The sequence below is a fragment of the Rhinoderma darwinii genome, chromosome 9, assembly GCF_050947455.1.
Source record: "Rhinoderma darwinii isolate aRhiDar2 chromosome 9, aRhiDar2.hap1, whole genome shotgun sequence".
Classification (NCBI taxonomy): Eukaryota; Metazoa; Chordata; class Amphibia; order Anura; family Rhinodermatidae; genus Rhinoderma; species Rhinoderma darwinii.
In genome coordinates, this window is record NC_134695.1 from 11,141,544 (window position 1) to 11,160,682 (window position 19,139).

At 44.4% G+C, this 19,139-nt stretch overlaps 1 protein-coding gene across 1 annotated transcript in view; it reads right to left on the bottom strand.

The window, feature by feature from the left end:
• Positions 1-19,139, bottom strand: part of DNAJC4 (DnaJ heat shock protein family (Hsp40) member C4) — a 70,601-nt gene that overhangs the window by 36,042 nt on the left and 15,420 nt on the right. The window contains exon 2 of the mRNA XM_075837261.1: positions 6,845-6,942. Within this exon, the coding sequence (XP_075693376.1) occupies positions 6,845-6,927 (83 nt within the window). The 5' untranslated portion in view covers positions 6,928-6,942. The remainder of the gene's footprint in view (positions 1-6,844; positions 6,943-19,139) is intronic.

Sequence of the window (19,139 nt, forward strand, 5' to 3'; positions counted from 1 at the left end):
GAAATACGTTCCGTACATTATGGACGTAACATGGTTGTGTGAACCCAGCCTCATGCGTGTGAAAACCTCGGCAAAAACAGCCTGAAAAACCGCCTGGAAAACCGCCTCAAAAACCACGTCAAAAACCACGTCAAAAACCACATCAAACATGAAAACCTCCAGGGTCAGTTTTTACAGGAGGAATTTTCCTCCTGCAAAAAACTCCGTGTGAACAGGGCCTTACTTCATCATACTTTTATTTATGAAACTAAAATTTAATAGACTAGACTTTAAATAGCATTACATGCAAAAGATTCACATAAGTTGCATTACAGTCTTTAAAATTCAGCACTTAACCTCCAAATAACTACTGCACAGACTAATAGCTGCATGGGAGAGTTTAGTCACTCCCTTGAGTGCACAGTAACAGGTTGGCCAGTGCCGACTTGGTTCAAAATGCCCAAAAGTAACAGCTGGAAAGAAACATTTGCAACAAGCCTACTCTATATTATGCAGAGTAAACATGGAGCATCTTCTTAGCGGCAATGTGAAATATCACTCAGGAAACCTGGGGGAGACCTTAGAAGGAATTCCCAGAATTTATTAAGTGCGGATTCTCCCACACATCATTACAAAAAGCCGCTTTCTTCAGTACTTTATTGTTGACACTACTCATGTAGAAAATGGCCTGGCCAAAACATCTATGATTGTAATGTCTAGTTTATCCTATGTATGATTGTAGGGTGGTAGTTCTACTTCCCATAGATTACTGGATACTCATTTTAAAATCCATGAGGCGTTTTGGGCATTGCAAAGCCCTTACTCATATTTACCAGGCCAACATGCCACAAGAATGAGAGACATCTGTGGGACGCCCATCTGGCTGAGGAAGTTAGAAGGTCGCAGGGTTGTACTCTGTAGAGAAAGGTTGGCTTGGACATCGACTGGCAATCTGATGAGGAAGCAGGGTCTAGATAGGATCTGAACAATTGTTTTAAAAGCAGCACAATGTTTAGCAATAATATCATGTAATGTTGGGATCATGGGCTCAATTCAAAAAGGACCAACATCTGCAAGACTTTACATTCTCATTGCTCATTGCCTATGGCACTTCAGTTTCCTCCTAGAGGTCAACAATATGGCAACAGGTTAATTAGTCCGCCAAGAAACAGCCCTAAGTGTCTCTTTCAATGTGTGTGGTAAGGAAATTCAATTGTAAGCTTCAGTATGCAGGGAGTAAAGTGAATGAACATTTTTCTATATTGGTAGCAAATAAATAAATGGACAGGTAGTTTTGTTTCACATTCACTTATACAGTGGATATAAAAAGTCTACAAACCCCTGTTAAAACGCCAGGTCAAAAAATCAGTACAAGATGAGTCAATTCAGAACTTTTTCCACCTTTAATGTAACCCATAATCTGTAAAACTCCATTGGAAAACAAACTGAAATAATTTAGGGGGGTAAAATAAAATAACAAAACTATAATAATGTGTGTCACGGTACGGGGTGTGAACCCACTGGGCCGTACCGCGTAGCGGGATGGCAGCTGGCCAAACCGGTAAGTAACCAGTTCGATAGTTCAGCGAGAGTACCTGAGGCAATCGTAGGCAGTGGCGAGACGGGCACTTCCAGGACCAGGCGGTGGGAAGTCGTCCGGTGAGGCGTAGCAGGGCAGCGTAGGCTGTAGCACAGCACGGCAATAGCACTAGGTAGCACGGAAACAGGATACGGGATACAGGAGCAAGGTACACTGGGAGGCTGCAAGACACTGGGAGACCATAAGCAAGACGAACAACGGGAAAACTAACAACGCTCTGGCAAAGGGCAAGCAGGCAGAGCCCTTTTTATAGCCCAGGGCATCCTGGGCCAGATTGCAGGTTACTGCAAAAACGCGCGCACTGGCCCTTTAAGGCCGTGCACGCGTGAGCACGCGCCCCCGTCGGAGACACACAGAATCCGGAAGCAAGTGCCGGCGCCTGCCTGGGGGACGACGCAGCAGGGAGGTAAGCTGGCCATAGACGTTACAGTATCCACCCTCTTACGCCCCCTCTTCTTGAGACCAGAGCGAGAGAGAAATTTCCTCACGAGGACAGGAGCATCGATGTTCTCCTCTGGCTCCCAAGACCTCTCTTCTGGACCAAACCCCCTCCAGTTCACCAAATAAAATGTCCTTCTTCCCACCTTCTTGGTAGCCGGAATCTCCTTTACCTCGAAAGTCCCTGATGAGCCGCCAGGGACCACTGTGGAACTAGGAGTCCTGGAGTAGCGGTTCAGGACCACAGGTTTTAGCAGGGAACCGTGTAAGGAGTTAGGAATCCTGAGGGTAGGGAGGAGCCGCAGCTTGTAGGATACCGGGTTGATCTGTAGCAGGATTTCGAAGGGACCAAGGAACATCGGAGCAAATTTGCACGACGGCACCTTCAGCCGGATATTCCTAGAAGACAGCCAGACTTTAGTCCCTGGAAGGAACTGCGGGGGCACCCGTCTTCTTGTATCTGCCTTTCTCTTCATGCGGTCCACCGCCAAAAGGATAGAAGATCGGGTCTGTTGCCATATCTGTAGAAAGTCCCTGAAGGTGGAATCGGCTGCAGGCACCTGGGACATTGTAGAAACAGGAAGAGGTATACGAGGATGTTGGCAGTAGACGATGAAGAATGGGCTGGAGGTGGTCGACTCACTGGTGTGGTTGTTATAGGAGAACTCTGCCCACGGGAGCAACTGCACCCAATCATCATGGCGCCTGGAAACAAAGTGGCGTAGATAGTTCTCCATAATCTGGTTAACGCTCTCGACTTGCCCATTTGACTGGGGATGATAGTCCGAAGAGAAGTCCAATTTCACACCAAGGAGCCCGCAGAGTGCTCTCCAAAACTTCGAGGTGAACTGTACACCTCTGTCCGAGACAATATGCAGGGGCAAGCCGTGCAGACGGAAGATGTGCTGTATGAAGAGGTCAGCCAATCGCGTAACAGACGGCAGAGCGGTCAACGGAATGAAGTGAGCCATCTTGGAAAATCGATCCACCACCACCCAGATCACACTGCAACTCGCAGAAGAAGGAAGATCCGTGACAAAGTCGGTTACATAGCGACATGTTGCCACGGGGCAACGGGCACAGGCAGTGGTTGGAGCAGACCAGCAGGTCTGGAGTGAGCAACTTTATTTGCTGCACAGACTGTGCAAGAGGAGACAAAGTCCATGACATCTTTGGGGAGTGTGGGCCACCAGAACTGACGGGTGATTAGATCTTGGGTCTTACGAACCCCCGTGCGACCTGCCAGCTTAGAACTATGACCCCAGCGAAGAATTCATCCTCGGTCAACCAGACGCACAAAAGTCCTACCCGGAGGAATATCTCTAACTTGCAGGGGATTCACAGAGAAGATGCAGGATGGGTCAATGATATTCTGTAGAGATTCCATGGCGTCTTCAGTCTCAAAAGATCTAGACAAGGCATCGGCCCACACATTCTTGTCGGCGGGACGGTAGTTGAGTTCGAACCGGAACCGAGCAAAGAACAATGACCACCTGGCTTGACGAGAATTCAACCGCTGGGCCGTCTGTAGGTAGGTCAAATTTTTGTGATCCGTGAAGATCACGATAGGATGAACCGCGCCTTCCAGTAGGTGTTTCCACTCCTGCAGAGCCAGTTTGATGGCCAATAACTCCCGGTCCCCAATCTAGTAGTTACGCTCTGCGGAAGAAAACAGCTTGGAATAGTAGCCACATACCCAAGCCTTGCCTTTTGATCCTCTCTGGAACAACAGTGCACCAGCACCCACCGAGGAAGCGTCCACCTCTAACGAAAACTGTAAGGATACATCCGGATGGTGCAGAATGGAGGCAGATGTGAAGGCTTTCTTTAAGGATTCAAATGCGGCTTCAGCCTCCGGAGTCCACATCTTGGCATTCATACCTTTCTTAGTGAGGGTGGAGATAGGGGCTGTCAGAGAAGAGAAGTTGGGGATGAAGAGTCGGTAGAAGTTGGCAAATCCTAAGAAGCGTTGTATGGCCCTTAAGCCTTGGGGGCGTGGCCACTCCAGGACGGCCTTTACCTTCTGGGGGTCCATCTTGAGGCCCTGATCTGAGATAATATAGCCCAAGAAGGATAGAGACCTCTTCTCAAACACACACTTCTTCAACTTGGTGTAAAGGCGATTCTCTCTTAGACGGAGCAACACCTGGCGGACATGACCTTGATGAGTTACTGGATCTGGGGAAAAAAATCAGAATGGCATCGAGATACACCACAACACAAACATAAAGGAGATCACGAAAAATGTCATTGACAAATTCTTGAAATACTGCGGGAGCGTTACACAGGCCAAAGGGCATAACTAAGTATTCGTAATGCCCATCTCGAGTATTAAAGGCAGTCTTCCATTCATCACCTCAACGAATCCGAATCAGATTATAGGCCCCCCGCAGGTCAAGTTTAGAACGACGGGCCGTGGCCATAGACGTTACAATGTGGTTGCATAAGTGTGAACACCCTCTTATAATTGGCTAATTCTAAACACAACCACATCCCCAATCACATTTAAACTCATGTGAAATAGTAGTCAGTACACAGCTGCCATTATTTAAAGTGATTCTGAGTAACCCCATATAAAGTTCAGCTGTTCTATTAGGATTTTCCTGACATTTTGTTTATTACATGTAACAGCAAAAACCATGGTCCATAAAGGGCTTACAACACATCAAAGGGATCTGATTGTTGAAAGGCATCAGTCAGAAGATGGGTACCAAAGAATTTCCAAGTCATTAGATATACCATGGAACACAGTGAAGATGTTCATCAAAAGGTGGATTACATTTGGCACAACAGTGACATTACCAAGAACTGGACATCCCTCAAAACTTGATGAAAAGACAAGACGAAAATTGGTCAGGGAGGCTACCAAGGGGCCTGCGGCAACATTAAAGGAGCGGCAGGACTTTCTGGCAGGTTCTGGTTGTGTAGTGCATGTGACAACAATCTCTTGTATTTTTCATATGCAGGGACTGTGGGGTAGGGTGGCGGACAGGAGCCTCTTCTAACACAGAAAAACATCCAAGCCCGGCTATGTTTTGCAAAGACCTACATCAAGTCTGACAAAAGCATGTGGGAAAACGTGTTATGGTCTGATGAGACCAAGGTTGAACTTTTTGGCCATGATTCCAAAAGATATGTTTAGCGCAAAGCCAAGACTGCACATAACCAAAGGAACACCATACCCACAGTGAAGCACGGTGGAGGCAGCATTATGCTTTGGAGCTGTTTTTCTGCAGCTGGAACTGGGGCTTTAGTCAAGGTGGAGGGAATCATGAACAGTTTTAAATATCAGGCAATATTGGCACAAAACCTCTGCTAAAAAGCTGAAGATTAAGAGGAATTTCACCATTCAGTACGACAACGACCCAAAGCATACCTCCAAATCAAGAAAAGAATGGCTTCACCAGAATAAGATTAACGTTTTTGAATGGCCCAGCCACAGCCCAGAACGGAATCCCATTGAAAAACTGTGGGGTGACTTGAAGAGGGCTGTACATGTCAGGGATCATTACCATGTATATTGTTTGCAAAAATATTATCCTAACTCGAATGTAACAAAATGGAGTCTGTATCAGGAACACGCCTATGGAGACACCGCCCCTGGAATGCAAGAGGAGTGTACAGAAGAACTCACAGCTGAGGAGTCAATGGGGCTTAAGCACGTCCCATATCTCTAGGGAGGAGTTTTGTGTTTGTTTGTTTCTTTCTTTGTTCAATAAATAAGTTCAGTTCACTTCCTACCTCACTGAGGGAGGATCTATACCAACGAAAAACGGTAACAACTCAACTAGGAAGAAACAGGCAGCGACTAGGGGCAGAGTGGCATCCTCTTATTCGGGCAGGTGACTGCTAGGTTTGGGACTGACAGCACGGAGTTGGGCTCTGACAAGTTTAGATAGCGGCCAGTGGGCTGGAGATTGCGAGCAAACAGCTGACAACAGCAGTGGATGAGCAGATCTCGCTAAACACATGTGCACACATTAGAGACAGTGTGTAGAAGCGTAGTTCTGTCATAGTGCTGCAAATCTCTACATCTCCCATATTCTTCAAATTCTTCTCTGATTGTTTGGGAACGACACATCACTTGAGGGAGGGAGACAATAGTACAAAGCTTCAGCTTCTAGGGGGCAGGGTTAGACGTGCAGGACTGCTTCCCGCTCATGTTGTACGGCGCTGCTGCCCGCTCATGTGGTATGGCGCTGCTGCCCGCCCACAAGCCAGCTACCAGCAGAGAAAGCAGTGGGGTGAGAAATAAAAAAATAGGAGAAATAGCAATTTGAATGTTTATTTATTGATTATTATTATTATGACATTGAGTTAGATAATGAGTGCATGGTTTTGTTTTTGTAAGAGGGTTCTTGGGATAACCCTTTTATAGCGTACCTCCACTTTCAATAAAAAAAACAATTATAGTGCAGGAGTGTGCACTATAATAGTTTTCTAAATACTTTTATTTAGTGATTTGGCTTCTAACAGCAGCACGGACTGTGTAAAGTTCGTCCTGCCAGCAGTTAATAACTCAGCAGTTAAAGACATAGATTCCCATATGCAGAACTGCCGCCAGCGCTATAGAATCCTATAGCACTAACAGCCCTTCTGCACATGGAATCCATGGAGATGAGCAGGACGCTCAGTCTCTAACTGCTGAGTTATTAACTGCTGGCAGCACAGACTTTACACAGTCCGTGCTGCTGCTAGAAGCCAAATCATTAATACAAGTGATTTAGAAAAACTATTATAGAGCACACTCCTGTACTATAATCATGTTTTCATTGAAAGTGGAGCGATGCTTTAAGTAGAATAAGCCATGTTACATAACCACCTCACCGTGAATATGTTCCAGCACAACGGTGAGCCTGGACAATACATAGTTGGATTCCATCTTTACACAAGCCACGCCATAACATCATGGGTCATGTTAATCCCTGTGAGTTGAGAGACAATATGGTCAGTGTTAAATCACTTCAGGTTCTAATATTAAATATTTCTCTAACAATGTAATAAATGACACCAAATTGGGGATTGAAATCTGACAGTAGCTCTTGTCTGTCACACCATTTATTGTCACAGCTGAGACTGGTGCCTAGTGGCAGATAAGTCACTGGAGAACGAGGCACTCAACCATTGGGTCCCTCTGGCTTAGACACAGTGGGGCACATTTACTAAGAATTGTTTAATACGCCATTCTTAGCTATCTGCTCTGCTTGAGTAAGATGCGACAGATTTATTATGAGGCGCACGCTTCTTAATAAATGTGTTGCATCTTCCCGCTGGCTGTGGCTGCAGCCATGTGACATAATTGTGGCACAACTAACGTGGTCGTGTGCCATCCATTTCCCCCCAATCAACAAAGTAAAAGAAATTATACTCACCTCACCGCTCCTCCCCTCCAGATCCCCTCTCCATGCTGCAGTTCATACCAGGTCTTGACACCAAGCATCCACTTAACTGAACGCAGCACTCAATGTCATCAGTACTGCATCACATACAATGTCCTGGTGCTGCCCGGCGTCATTACAATGTATGAGCCACGCCATTCCGAGGAAACCCGGAGGGCTTGGAAAGGTAGTCAGATAGGAGCGGGCAAGGTACCTGGCCCAGCACGGGCAAGGAGCTTGGATAGATTTCCACTATAATTTATGATAATTTTCTGGTGTAAATTATAATAAAACATTTTGGGCCGCTGTAGTCCACTCCCTTTTGTAAAGCCCACAAAAGTTCCTTGGGCGGCACAAAAAGGCCAAAACACTTTTGGGTTCTTTTGCAACTTTTCTATGCCAAAAAACTAGCGTAGAAAGGTTGATAGATTGCCCATGTTTTTGGGACATTAGGGGCATAGTGCTCACCACGTGTAAACAACAGATTTGGTCTATCGAAGGTATGCCCCAAATGTATTCCTATTAGGTTTGCACGATGCATCGAAATATCGATACTATTTCGATGCCGTGCACCCTCAAAACGGTTCAATACCGTTAATTCGTGTATTTTGATACTAAGCTGTGCAGTCGCACAGCTTAGTATTGTAACACATGAATTTTTTCAGAGCAGGGCTGCAGGTGTGTAATACAGCCATTGCCCCGCTCCTGCCAAGTATGCGCGTGCGGTCAACATGAGGTGATGCGGCCGGCACTGCATTAACGAGTGCTGCCACTGAAGACAGTGAACATGGCGGGTGCACTGCAAAACACCACCATGTCCTGTCTTTAGTGCCTGGAGCCGCCGCTCATTATTGCAGTGCCGGCCGCATCACCTCATGCTAACCGTGCGCACACTTGTTGTCAGGAGTGGGGCAATGACTGTATAGGTATATGCCAGTACACTAAAGTTAAAAAAAAAAAAATAATAAAGTAATGTTAAATAGAAAACATACGCACACACATTTTTACAATAAACATTAAAATAAAAGTCTCAATACATAGAATTCACATTTGGTATCGTCGGAACCGTAATAACCTGCACAACAAATTTATAGCATCATTTAAGCTGTGTACGCTCTAAAAAAAAACTAAGAAAACAACACTGCTTTCTTTCCCTTATTAATGTGAGGCACATGCGGTTATGAATGTGCCTCACATTAATAGTAAATTAACCCCATCATGTACCTCAGACATTAACCCAATCTTGTCCAGAAGAAGGTTGCCCCTTGATCGAAATTCGCTTTAAATCTCATGATGAAGTTGTATCCATAAGATATCAGAATAATTGCACTAAAAAATGTAAATGTTATGCAAGACTAAATTGATACAGTGCAGACCATAACATATGTAGCAATGTACTAATTGTCTGTAGAAATGGGACGGAGTCAATGTCAGGTTGCTGTTTGGCTTCTGAATTGGGATGCAGGATGTAATTATCACTCAATACCCGTCATCACTATAGTTCTAATGCAAAGAACCGTGTAATCATCTACAAATACCAGGGAATTTTTTGGCCTTCACTTCAATGTATGGTAAAATGTCTAGGCAGCAATTAAATATGCAGCTACTGTGAGGAATCGGGCTTGTGCCATTTTCCTGTTCTTTGCTTAAAAATACAACATAAATGATCAAACAAGTAAAGTGGAATGTATGCTGGCTGCAATGTCTTGTAAACCACATGAAAACTGCAAGGACTCAGCTACAACTAAAAAATACTGACAGCACAAACAGATATTTATACTTTATGTAACACAAGAGAACATACAGCCAGGATTTCATCATGAGACTAGCAGTATTAGGCCTCATGCACACGACCGTAGCCATGTGCACGGCCGTGATTTTCGGGTCGGCCGGCAGCGGACTGTCAGCCGCGAGCCGCCCGCAAATCGCGGGCCATGAACATGGCCACGGCCATTATTTTTAATGAGCCCAGACCGCAGAACTCAGCCGTAATAAGACATGTCCGTTCTTTCTGCGGTGCGGGCTCCTGGGCCATGCACGGACCGTAAAAACTACGGTCGTGTGCATGGCCCCATAGAAAGGGGTCCTGAACTCACTGCCCCTGCATTGAGGAGCTTCAATGGAGTGGCGGTCACACATGCGTACTGCCGCTCCATTCAAGTCTATGAGGCCGACAGAAATGCCAAGAGCGGTACTCTGCTGTTTGTCACTCCCATAGTCTTTTAATGAATCGTCAATGCACACGGGTGACCGCCGATCCATTTAAGCGCTTCTTCACTGCAGTCGAGCAGTGAGAAGGAACAGGTGCTTTGGGACCCATTCTCAAGATCGGTTGAGGTACCAACGATCAGACCATTATCACCTATCCTGTGGATAGACGATAATTGTCGATACTGTAACAACCCCTTTAATGTGTATAGTGGCCTCATGACAGAAGATATCAAGGGTAAGATAATTCAGCCATTTTGAATTTCAGAAGTGTCTAAGGCCTCATTCACACGGCAGGGTTTCCCGGCCGGGTGCTGGCCGTTCATAAATCGGCCGGCACCCGGCTGCATTAGGAATAATAGACCCCTAATGGGGCTATTCACACGACCGATTTTTTGACGGCCGGAAAAACCGGCCGTCAAAAAATAGGACATGCTCTATCTTCGCCCGTGTACCCGGCCGCCCGGCTCCCATAGAAGTCTATGGGGCCGGGTAATACACGGCCATCACCGGGATGTGTTTCCCGAGTGATGGCCGGGTTTTCCGGAGCCTGCACTCTATCTCCTCCTCCTCACAGCGCAGAGTGCATGTGAGGAGGAGGAGTTGCTGCCATTCTGACGAATGGCATCGCTGTACACGGTGTGTGTGGCAGGGCCGGGGTGTACAGCAGGTGGAAGGGAGCGCTGCGCTGGCTCCCTTCCCCTGCTTGAAAAGCACCCTGGCCCGGCGACACCTTCGATGGCGCCGCTAGCAGCTGCAGCTGCAGCTGCTGCTGCTGCGGCTGCTACTACTGTAGAGACGCCACTATAGCAGAGCGGGGAGGTATCTCCCCGCTCTGCTATGTGCTAGCCGCACTTTAGCTCCTTGAAGGAGCGGAATCCCCGTGTTTTCGGGGATTCCGCTCCAGGACAGAGCGCTTGATGTCTCTGTCCATATCTGGGCAGTGACATCAGGGGAAACTCCTGAAGCGGAATCCCCGAACACATGGGGATTCCCCTTCAGGAGTTGCCGCTGATGTCACCGTCCGGATCTGCCCGGCCCGGCACGGATGCAAAACTTTATGCAAACCGGCCGGGCAAAATGGCCGATTTTACCGGCCGACACTCGGGCTCGGGAACGACCCGGTCGTGTGAATCCCACCTGACAGTTGTTAACCCCTCTCCCCACTGAAATAAACATGCATGATCGACCAAGTCGGTCAGCCAACAGATATAGAACGCGTGTGGCAGGAGCCAAATCAAGCCAGGTAACAAGATACTGTGCAAACTGATGCCATCTGGAACTGCATTTTTTGTATTCAATATCCATACAGTCACTGGACTACACCACGGATCACAGTAAAACGGACATTGTTGCCTATAGCTACTAATCAGCGTCACTTTTATTTTTGATAAACGAGTGCTTATCGTAGAAGAAAATAACTTTTTGTTGTGATAAACATAGGAAAATTTCGTCAAAAGGATGTATGTAGAGGTAATGGGCCTCATGTATGAACACTAGCACAGACAAGAACTGGTGGTGTTGACCTTAGCAACCAATCTGATCACTTTCATTTTAAGAGAATGACAGTGGATTTCGGATTGGTTGCTATAGGCAACATTTCTAGATCTCGACAGTACTAGTTTTTATAAATGAGGCCTATAGCAACTGAGATACACTGTTAGAAGGTGTGATGGTGCATTATGTGTGGCTTATTGTGAGTCCTCAGCAGAGAGGGATGACTCTCTAATCAAGTACCGCAGGTCGCGTCTCCAGCCTATGGACAATCAGACAAGTCAGAGGTGAAGTCCACAAGACATAAAGTGTTGTCATTGTCCATTCCCCACAGGGGGTCATCAGGAGGCACCACAGTTATATTCAGCTCAGGTGCAGCCCAGCAAACAAGGGTGATCCAATTATCTCTCCCATTGTGTTCTCATCCCGGCTGTGGCAATACACATGATACCGTGTTTCCCCGAAAGTAAGACAGTGTCTTACTTTCATTTTATCCCCAAAAGCCCCACTATGTCTTACTTTCGGGGTATGTCTTACATTGGCAAAAAAATATTATTTTTTTTTTTTTTTTTTTTTTTTCACAAACTTTATTTAACTGTTTTACATTTTTTTTTTTTAGTCCCACCAGGGGACTTCACTATGCGATGTGCCGATCGCATATATAATGCTTTGGTATACTTAGTATACCGAAGCATTATTGCCTGTCAGTGTAAAACTGACAGGCAACCTATTAGGTCATGCCTCCGGCATCGCCTAACAGGCAGATGCTGAAGGCAGACCTGGGGGTCTTTGTTAGACCCCCGGCTGTCATGGAAACCCGACGGCGACCCGCGATTTGTTTGCGGGGGCGCCGATCGGGTGACAGAGGGAGCTCCCCCCTCTGTCAAACACATTAAATGCCGCTGTCACTATTGACAGCGGCATTTAATGGGTTAAACTGCCGGAATCGGCGTGCGCTTCGATTCCGGCAGTTGCAGCAGGAGCCAGGCTGTGTATAACAGCCGTGCTCCTGCCGCTGATCGCGTGGGTACAGTCTCAGTACCCGCGCTATCACAGGACGGATATATCCGTCCTCCGGCGCGAACTAGCAGCTGCTGAGGACGGATATATCCGTCCTTCGGCGTTAAGTGGGAGTGGGCAGGAGGCGGCAATACCCCCGTGTTTCCCCGAAAGTAAGACATATGTCTTACTTTCGGGGTACGGCTTATATTAGCCGACCCCCCTGAAACCCCCGATACGTCTTACAATCGGGGGTGTCTTACTATCGGGGAAACACGGTAGCACAAAGGACCACAACTCACATACAGACAGTGAAACTGAAAAGATGTTCCTCCCCCTGAGGGGATATAAGGGCTTGTCCTGGGGAGGATGGAGATCTTCTGGATTTAGACCTTCAGGAGAGCTGAAGCAGAGGCCAGCACTCTGAAGATGTTCCTGTGATCACCTAATTTTGTGGACTGTGTGTTGTTCCTGCATTGAACGCGACTTGATCTGTCAACTTTGGATACAATAAACCCTGTTGAAGTTACCCTGTCGTCACTGGCTCTGTTGATCGTGCATTAACCTAACGAACCCCATGACAGAAGGGTTGTCTCGTCACAAACAACCTCTTTCAGAATGGAGCCACTGATTTTGCAGGGGGAAGCTGCAGCCAGCCAAACATTTCCCCTGCAGCAGGAGCCATCTGTTTGCTGGGGGGGGGGGGTCTCAAGAGCTAAACATGGTGGTTACCATATTAAATGGGCAGTCTGTGAAGAATCAACCCCTTTAGTGCATTTCAATGGGGCCAGGTATAATGCAGATCCCGAATCTACAGCGACTTCTTTTGGCATCGCTGTAGAAAAGGCTTGTGAGCGCTGCAGTGAGTGCTCATTCTCTAAGCAGGAACTGTTACTAACGGCTCCTGTACTTAGAACAGCCCTCTGAATACAACCAGGATCAGCCAAACCTCCGATCCCGGCCATTTCACCCATTGATAGACACAATCCGTGACTGCGGCATTATATATGGGGACTCCCCCTTTCGATCACGTTACCTTAATTACATAGTAATTTATTTGTACCCTAAAACCGCGCAGGACAAAAATACAATTTCTCACACATATAAAAAGGGCTTATATACGATAATATTTAGCTGGTTCTTAAGTGTTAATATACTGTATGAAATTAAAAGAAAATGGGGGAGGGGTGACAACTTCATACAGTGAATCGATCATTATTAGTAACATGTTCAGAACGATTACTACAATAATATGGAATTATAAAAAGCTGTATACGCGAAACGTGCATCGGGCCCTTCCGTTCCTTTGGGCCACTTGAACACTTCTGACACTCATAGGTAAGGCATGCCAGGTCATATACTGTTGTTTGGGACTCCATCCAGATTTAGGTGTGCATTCACTCGGACATCTGCATAGATTTGTTCATTAGTACAGACGTTCATGACTATCTTTTAGGTGGTACCATCCGCTTATCCGTACTTACTACTTACCTCTTCTGCTTCTACATGGCTTGCTAAAACTATATGTAACAGCATTGCTCCCCCCTTTTTTTATTTTTAGACGTGGCACTGTCCTTTATCATTAGTACCATGCACTTCTAACTCTGCTTGTATGCATTAATTAGTGTGCTATTGCTGTGGTATTAATTTGTATATTTATATGGCCCTTATACAGTCCAATCGAGTTTTTGGATCCTCTGTATATTGTATATTTCCTCATCGTTTGGACACAGACTATTTTTTCATATCTGACGTGTCACTTTATGTGGTCATAACTTGGGAATGCTTTTACCTATCCAAGCAAATTATTAGATGGTTTTCTTTTGTTTTATATTGTACTTTAAGTCAGTGAAAAAAATTTGGTTGATAAATTCAATATTTACTTGTGAAAAACGTAAAATTTTAGCGAAAATTTGTAAAAATTTGCATTTCTATCTACTTGTAAAACAGACAGTAATACCACACAAAGTAGTTACTAGTTAACATTTCCCATATGTGTATTTTATGTTTGCATCGGTTTTCGAACCAACTTTTATTTTTCTAGGACGTTACAAGGCTTAGAACTTTAGCAGCAATTTCTCACGTTTTCAAGAAAATTTCAAAAGGCTATTTTTTCAGTGACCAGTTTAGAGCTGATGTGGCTTTGAGGCCTTATATATTAGAAAGTGCCCATTAATCACACCATTTTGAAAACTGCACCCCTCAAAGTATTCAAAACAGCATTCAGAAAGTATCTTAACCCTTTAAGCGTTTCACAGGAATTAAAGCAAAGTAGAGGTGAAATTTGCAAATATTATTTTTTTTGCCGAAATTAATTTGTAATACATTTTTCTTTCTGTAACACAGAAAGTTTTACCAAAGAAACGCAACTGAATATTTATTGTCCAGATTCTGCAGTTTTTAGAAATATCTCACATGTGGCCCTAGTGTGCTACTGGACTGAAACACAGGCCTCAGAAGCCAAAGGAGCACCTCGTGGATTTCAGAGCCCACTTTTTTTTAGAATATATTTTAGGCACCATGTCAGGTTTGAAGAGGTCTTGTGGAGCCTAAACAGGGGAAACCCCCCAAAATTGACCCCATTTTGTAAACTACACCCCTCAAGGAATTTTTCTAGGGGTATAGTTAGCATTTTGTCCCCACAGTTTTGGGGGGGGAACAGGGGAAGTGAAGATTAGGGTTTAATCTCTATGACTAGGCCGACAACACGATACAGGCTCTGAGTTCTCCAACTACTAAACACCAACTAAGAGATCAGAGCCTGTATCCTGTATTTATCACCCGCCCTGCAAGAATACGCACTGTGATTGGTAGGCCTGAATAGATCCACCAATCACATCGATCGCTGGCATTGGACCGCTTTCACGGGTCCGATTCCGGTGACTGAGATGTGTAAGCTGTCAGGGGGGGGGGGGGGATTTTTTACCCACCCCCAGCCAAAAATGCACTGTGATTGGTGGGTCTGAACAGACCCACCATTCACAGCAATTGCCGGCAATGGATCAGCCGCTATTGGTCCATTGCCGGTCACATGGGGCATTTTTCCCCAAAATGTTGTTTTATTAATAACTAAGTGTGTAAAAAAAAAAAGGTAACACATACATATATATGGTATCACTGCGATCGTAACGACTCGAACAATAAAGTTAACCCATTAACTTATACCGCCGTGTGAACGGCGTCCAAAAAAACCATGGCAAAAATCCTTTTTTTCTTCCATTCTCACCCCAAAAAATAAAATGAAAATCAATAAGTCCCATGTACCCCAAAATACTACCAATAAAAATGATACCTTTTCCCGCTAAAAACAAGCCCACATATGGCTACAGCGACGGAAAAAAAATTATAGTAATTTTTTTTTTTTAAAGGTTTTTTTTTCTGCAAACGTAGGAAAACATAAAACCTCTACATATTTGGTATCCCCGTAATCGTGCCGACCCATCGAATAAAGGTAACATGTTATTTCTGCCGAATAGTGAACGGTGTAAATTTGTAACGTGAAAAACAATGCTGGAATTGACGTTTATTTTCAATTCTTTCCTAAAATAAAGTTAATAAAAGTTAATCAATATATTATATGCACCCAAAAATGATGCAATTGAGAAATACAACTCGTCCCGCAAAAAACAAGCCCTTATATGGCTATGTCGACGGAATAAAAAACAAGTTACGACTGCAACAGTGAAAAAAACAAAAAATAATCCTTGGTTATTAACGCACAAAATGGCCTGGTCATTAAGGGGTTAAAGAGGATTTGTATCCAAAATTAAAAAATGGCCATATACTAGTAAATCGTAATTTAGAGCAGTGGCCAAAAATTTGTCATTGTGCTTTTTTTACTTGCAGAGATATTAGCATTTTGCTGTTTGCAAAAAGTGGTAACAGGAAGTGCAGCCACATTAGTTTTCATCTTTGAATCAGCTTTTCAGAAACTAACAATCTACTGTTATTTTATCAGCCTGTTCATAACAAAATGACAATTTATTGAGCTGCCAATTCAAAGATAACAAATAAGGCTGTACTTTCTGTTGTCACTTTTTCAAGTTTTATATTTTAGTTTGAAATCCCCTTTAAATTTGGTTAACAATGACTGTTTTGCCCCCTGACTGCCCGCTTCTGTGGTACACACTGGCAACAATATCCAAACTTCTTTACAGGCCTTATGCAAATACATACAGTTAGGTCCAGAATTATTTGGACAGTGACACAAGTTTTGGCATTTTAGCTGTTATATAACAATATGGGCTTAAAGGAACAGTGTCACCAAAATATTTTTTTTCATGTCAGTTTTATGTTAGTGTTTTATTAAAAACGTTTTTATTTATTTGTGTGTTGGTGTGTTACTTTTTTCTATTTTTACACTTTTTCTTCCCTATGGGGGCTGCCATTTTTTTTTCCATTTCTGTATGTCGATTAACGACACATACAGACATGGAATACGGCAGCTCCAGTCCCATAGGGACTGCGAACGGGGCCCGTTCCATCCACTATGGTGTACGCCGTCTGTGTGAACGGCGCATGCGCCGCTCCCACACAGTCCAAGTTGAAATGCGTGCCGTCCGGCGCCATTTTCCTGTGGACCGGAAGTCGCGGCCGGACAGTAAGATTACTACTTCCGGTCACGGCTCCCGGACTTGTGCACATGGAGCAGCGGCAGCAGACGGAGCGGACGGACCGGAGGGAGCGGCGGCGACTGGAGCAGGTAAGTGATTTCTATGTATGTACGTGTTTTAGTGTGTGTTTACTAGTGTATGTAAACCTACTACACTGTGTGTTAGCGAAAAAAATTGCGACACACAGTGTAGGAGGTTAGACCGTTCAAACCCCTCGTTTATCCCGGCACTAGTCAGGATAAAGGAGGGGGGGATTCTCAGAGCTCACTAGAGCGAATTAGTTTTTCCCAATTTTGAAGCAAAAAGCAATGTGGTTGCTTTACCACATGCAATGCTGCAATTTTGGGAATAGCTCTATCTAGTGACCAGCAATGGGAAATATTATAAATTAGAATCTAATTTATAATATTTCCTGACTCGTGAAAAAAATAAAAAAAATTAGAACAATGTTTAATCACCTATACACTAATTGTTTATCTAAAAAAAAAAATACATGTTTTGCTGGCAACACATTCCCTTTAACTGGTTGCCGACACAGGACGAGTATGCTCGTCCTGAGCGGCGAGCACTTCGCGCATTAGGACGAGCATACTCGTCCTGTGTGACAGCCGTCCCTGCGCGCGTCTGTGCGCGCGATCGAGAGCGGGGCAACGGCTGTAATACACAGCCACGGCCCCACTCTGACAGCGGAGAGGAGAGAAACATCTTCTCTCCGCTGTTAACCCTTTGAACGCCGCGATGACAGCTGATCGCGGCGTTCAAAGAGAGGGGACTGCACATTGATCGCGTCACAGAATATAACTGTGACGCGATCAAAGCCCACAACTCGTATGGCCAGACAGCCCAGGGTCCAGTGAAGGACCCCAGGGCTGTCTGAACATATTTCCTGTTGTTAGGGCATACTGAGGTATGCCCTAACAACTGCCTGTGTACAATCAGTAACAGGCTAATGTACTGGCATATAGATCTATGCCAGTACATTACAGTTACAAAATCAAAATGATAAATCCCATAAAGGGATTTACAAAAAAAGTTAAATGAATGTAAAAAAAAAATAATGGTAAATAAATAAATAAATAAAAAGTAAATAAAATACACAGAAATACACATTTTTTATAATAAATAAACTTTTTAAAATATAAGTCCCAAAACATGAAATAATATAGACATATTTGGTATCGCCACGACCGTAACAAAGTGTACAACAAATGTATACCATTATTTATGATGATCGGTGTATGGTGTAAAAAAAATAATATTAAAACTGCTGCGCAACTGCTTTTTTTCTGCATTTTAATCTAATTAAAAATTTATAGAAATTAAACGATAATGTATTTGTACCAAAAAATGGTACGTACATAAAGTACAACTCGTCCCGCAAAAAACAAAGTCTCATACAACTACGTCGTACAAAAAATAAAAGCGTTATGAGCGTCGGGATGCAAAGAGGGAAATGTAAAAAAAATTGCTCTGTCCTCAAGGCTAAAATTGGCCGTGTCCTTAAGGGGTTAAAGTGCAGACTCAGCTTTAATTTGAGGGTATTCACCTAATTTGAGAAGGATTTAGGAATTCCAGCTCTTTAAAGGACAGGTGTCGCAAAAAATTTTTTTTTATATAAATTAGCTTTTAGTGTGTTATTAAAATACATTTTATTTATTTGTGTTTTACTTTTTTCTTTTTTCTAACTTTTACCTCACTATGGGGGCTGCCATTTTTTTTTTTCATTTCTGTATGTGTCGATTAACGACACATACAGAGATGGAATACGGCACATACATCCCCATAGAGAATGCGAACGGGAGCCGTTCCATTCACTATGGTGTACGCCGTCTGTGTGGGAACGGCGCATGCGCCGCTCCCACACAATCCAAAAGGAAGGTCTTCGGCCAAGCGACATCCGGCACCATTTTCATGTGGACCGGAAGCCGCGGCCGGACAGTAAGATGACTACTTCCGGTCGCGGCTTCCGGACATGTGTTCAGAAGGACTAGGAGCGGAGGCGGCAGGAGCAGGTAAGTTATGTTTGTGTTTGTTCATGTTTTACTGTGTGATTACCACTGTATGCAAGCCTATTACACTGTGCATTCGCTCAAAAAAATGGCGGCACACAGTGTAGGAGGTTTGAACATTCAACCCCCTCCTTTCTCCTGGCACTAGCCAGGATAAAGGAGGGGGATTAATTGAGCACACTAGAGCGAGTGTGTCTTCTCCAATTTTGCAGCATAAAGCAATGTGGTTGCTTTACTATGTTGCAATGCTGCAATTTTGGGAATTGCTCCCTCTAGTGGCCAGCACATGGAAATGTTATAAATTAGAATCTAATTGATAATATTTCCTGACTTATGAAAAAAATTAGAACAATATCGAATCATTTATATACTAAATGTTTAACTAATAAAAAAAATTTTTTCAAGGGACCATAGGTAACTG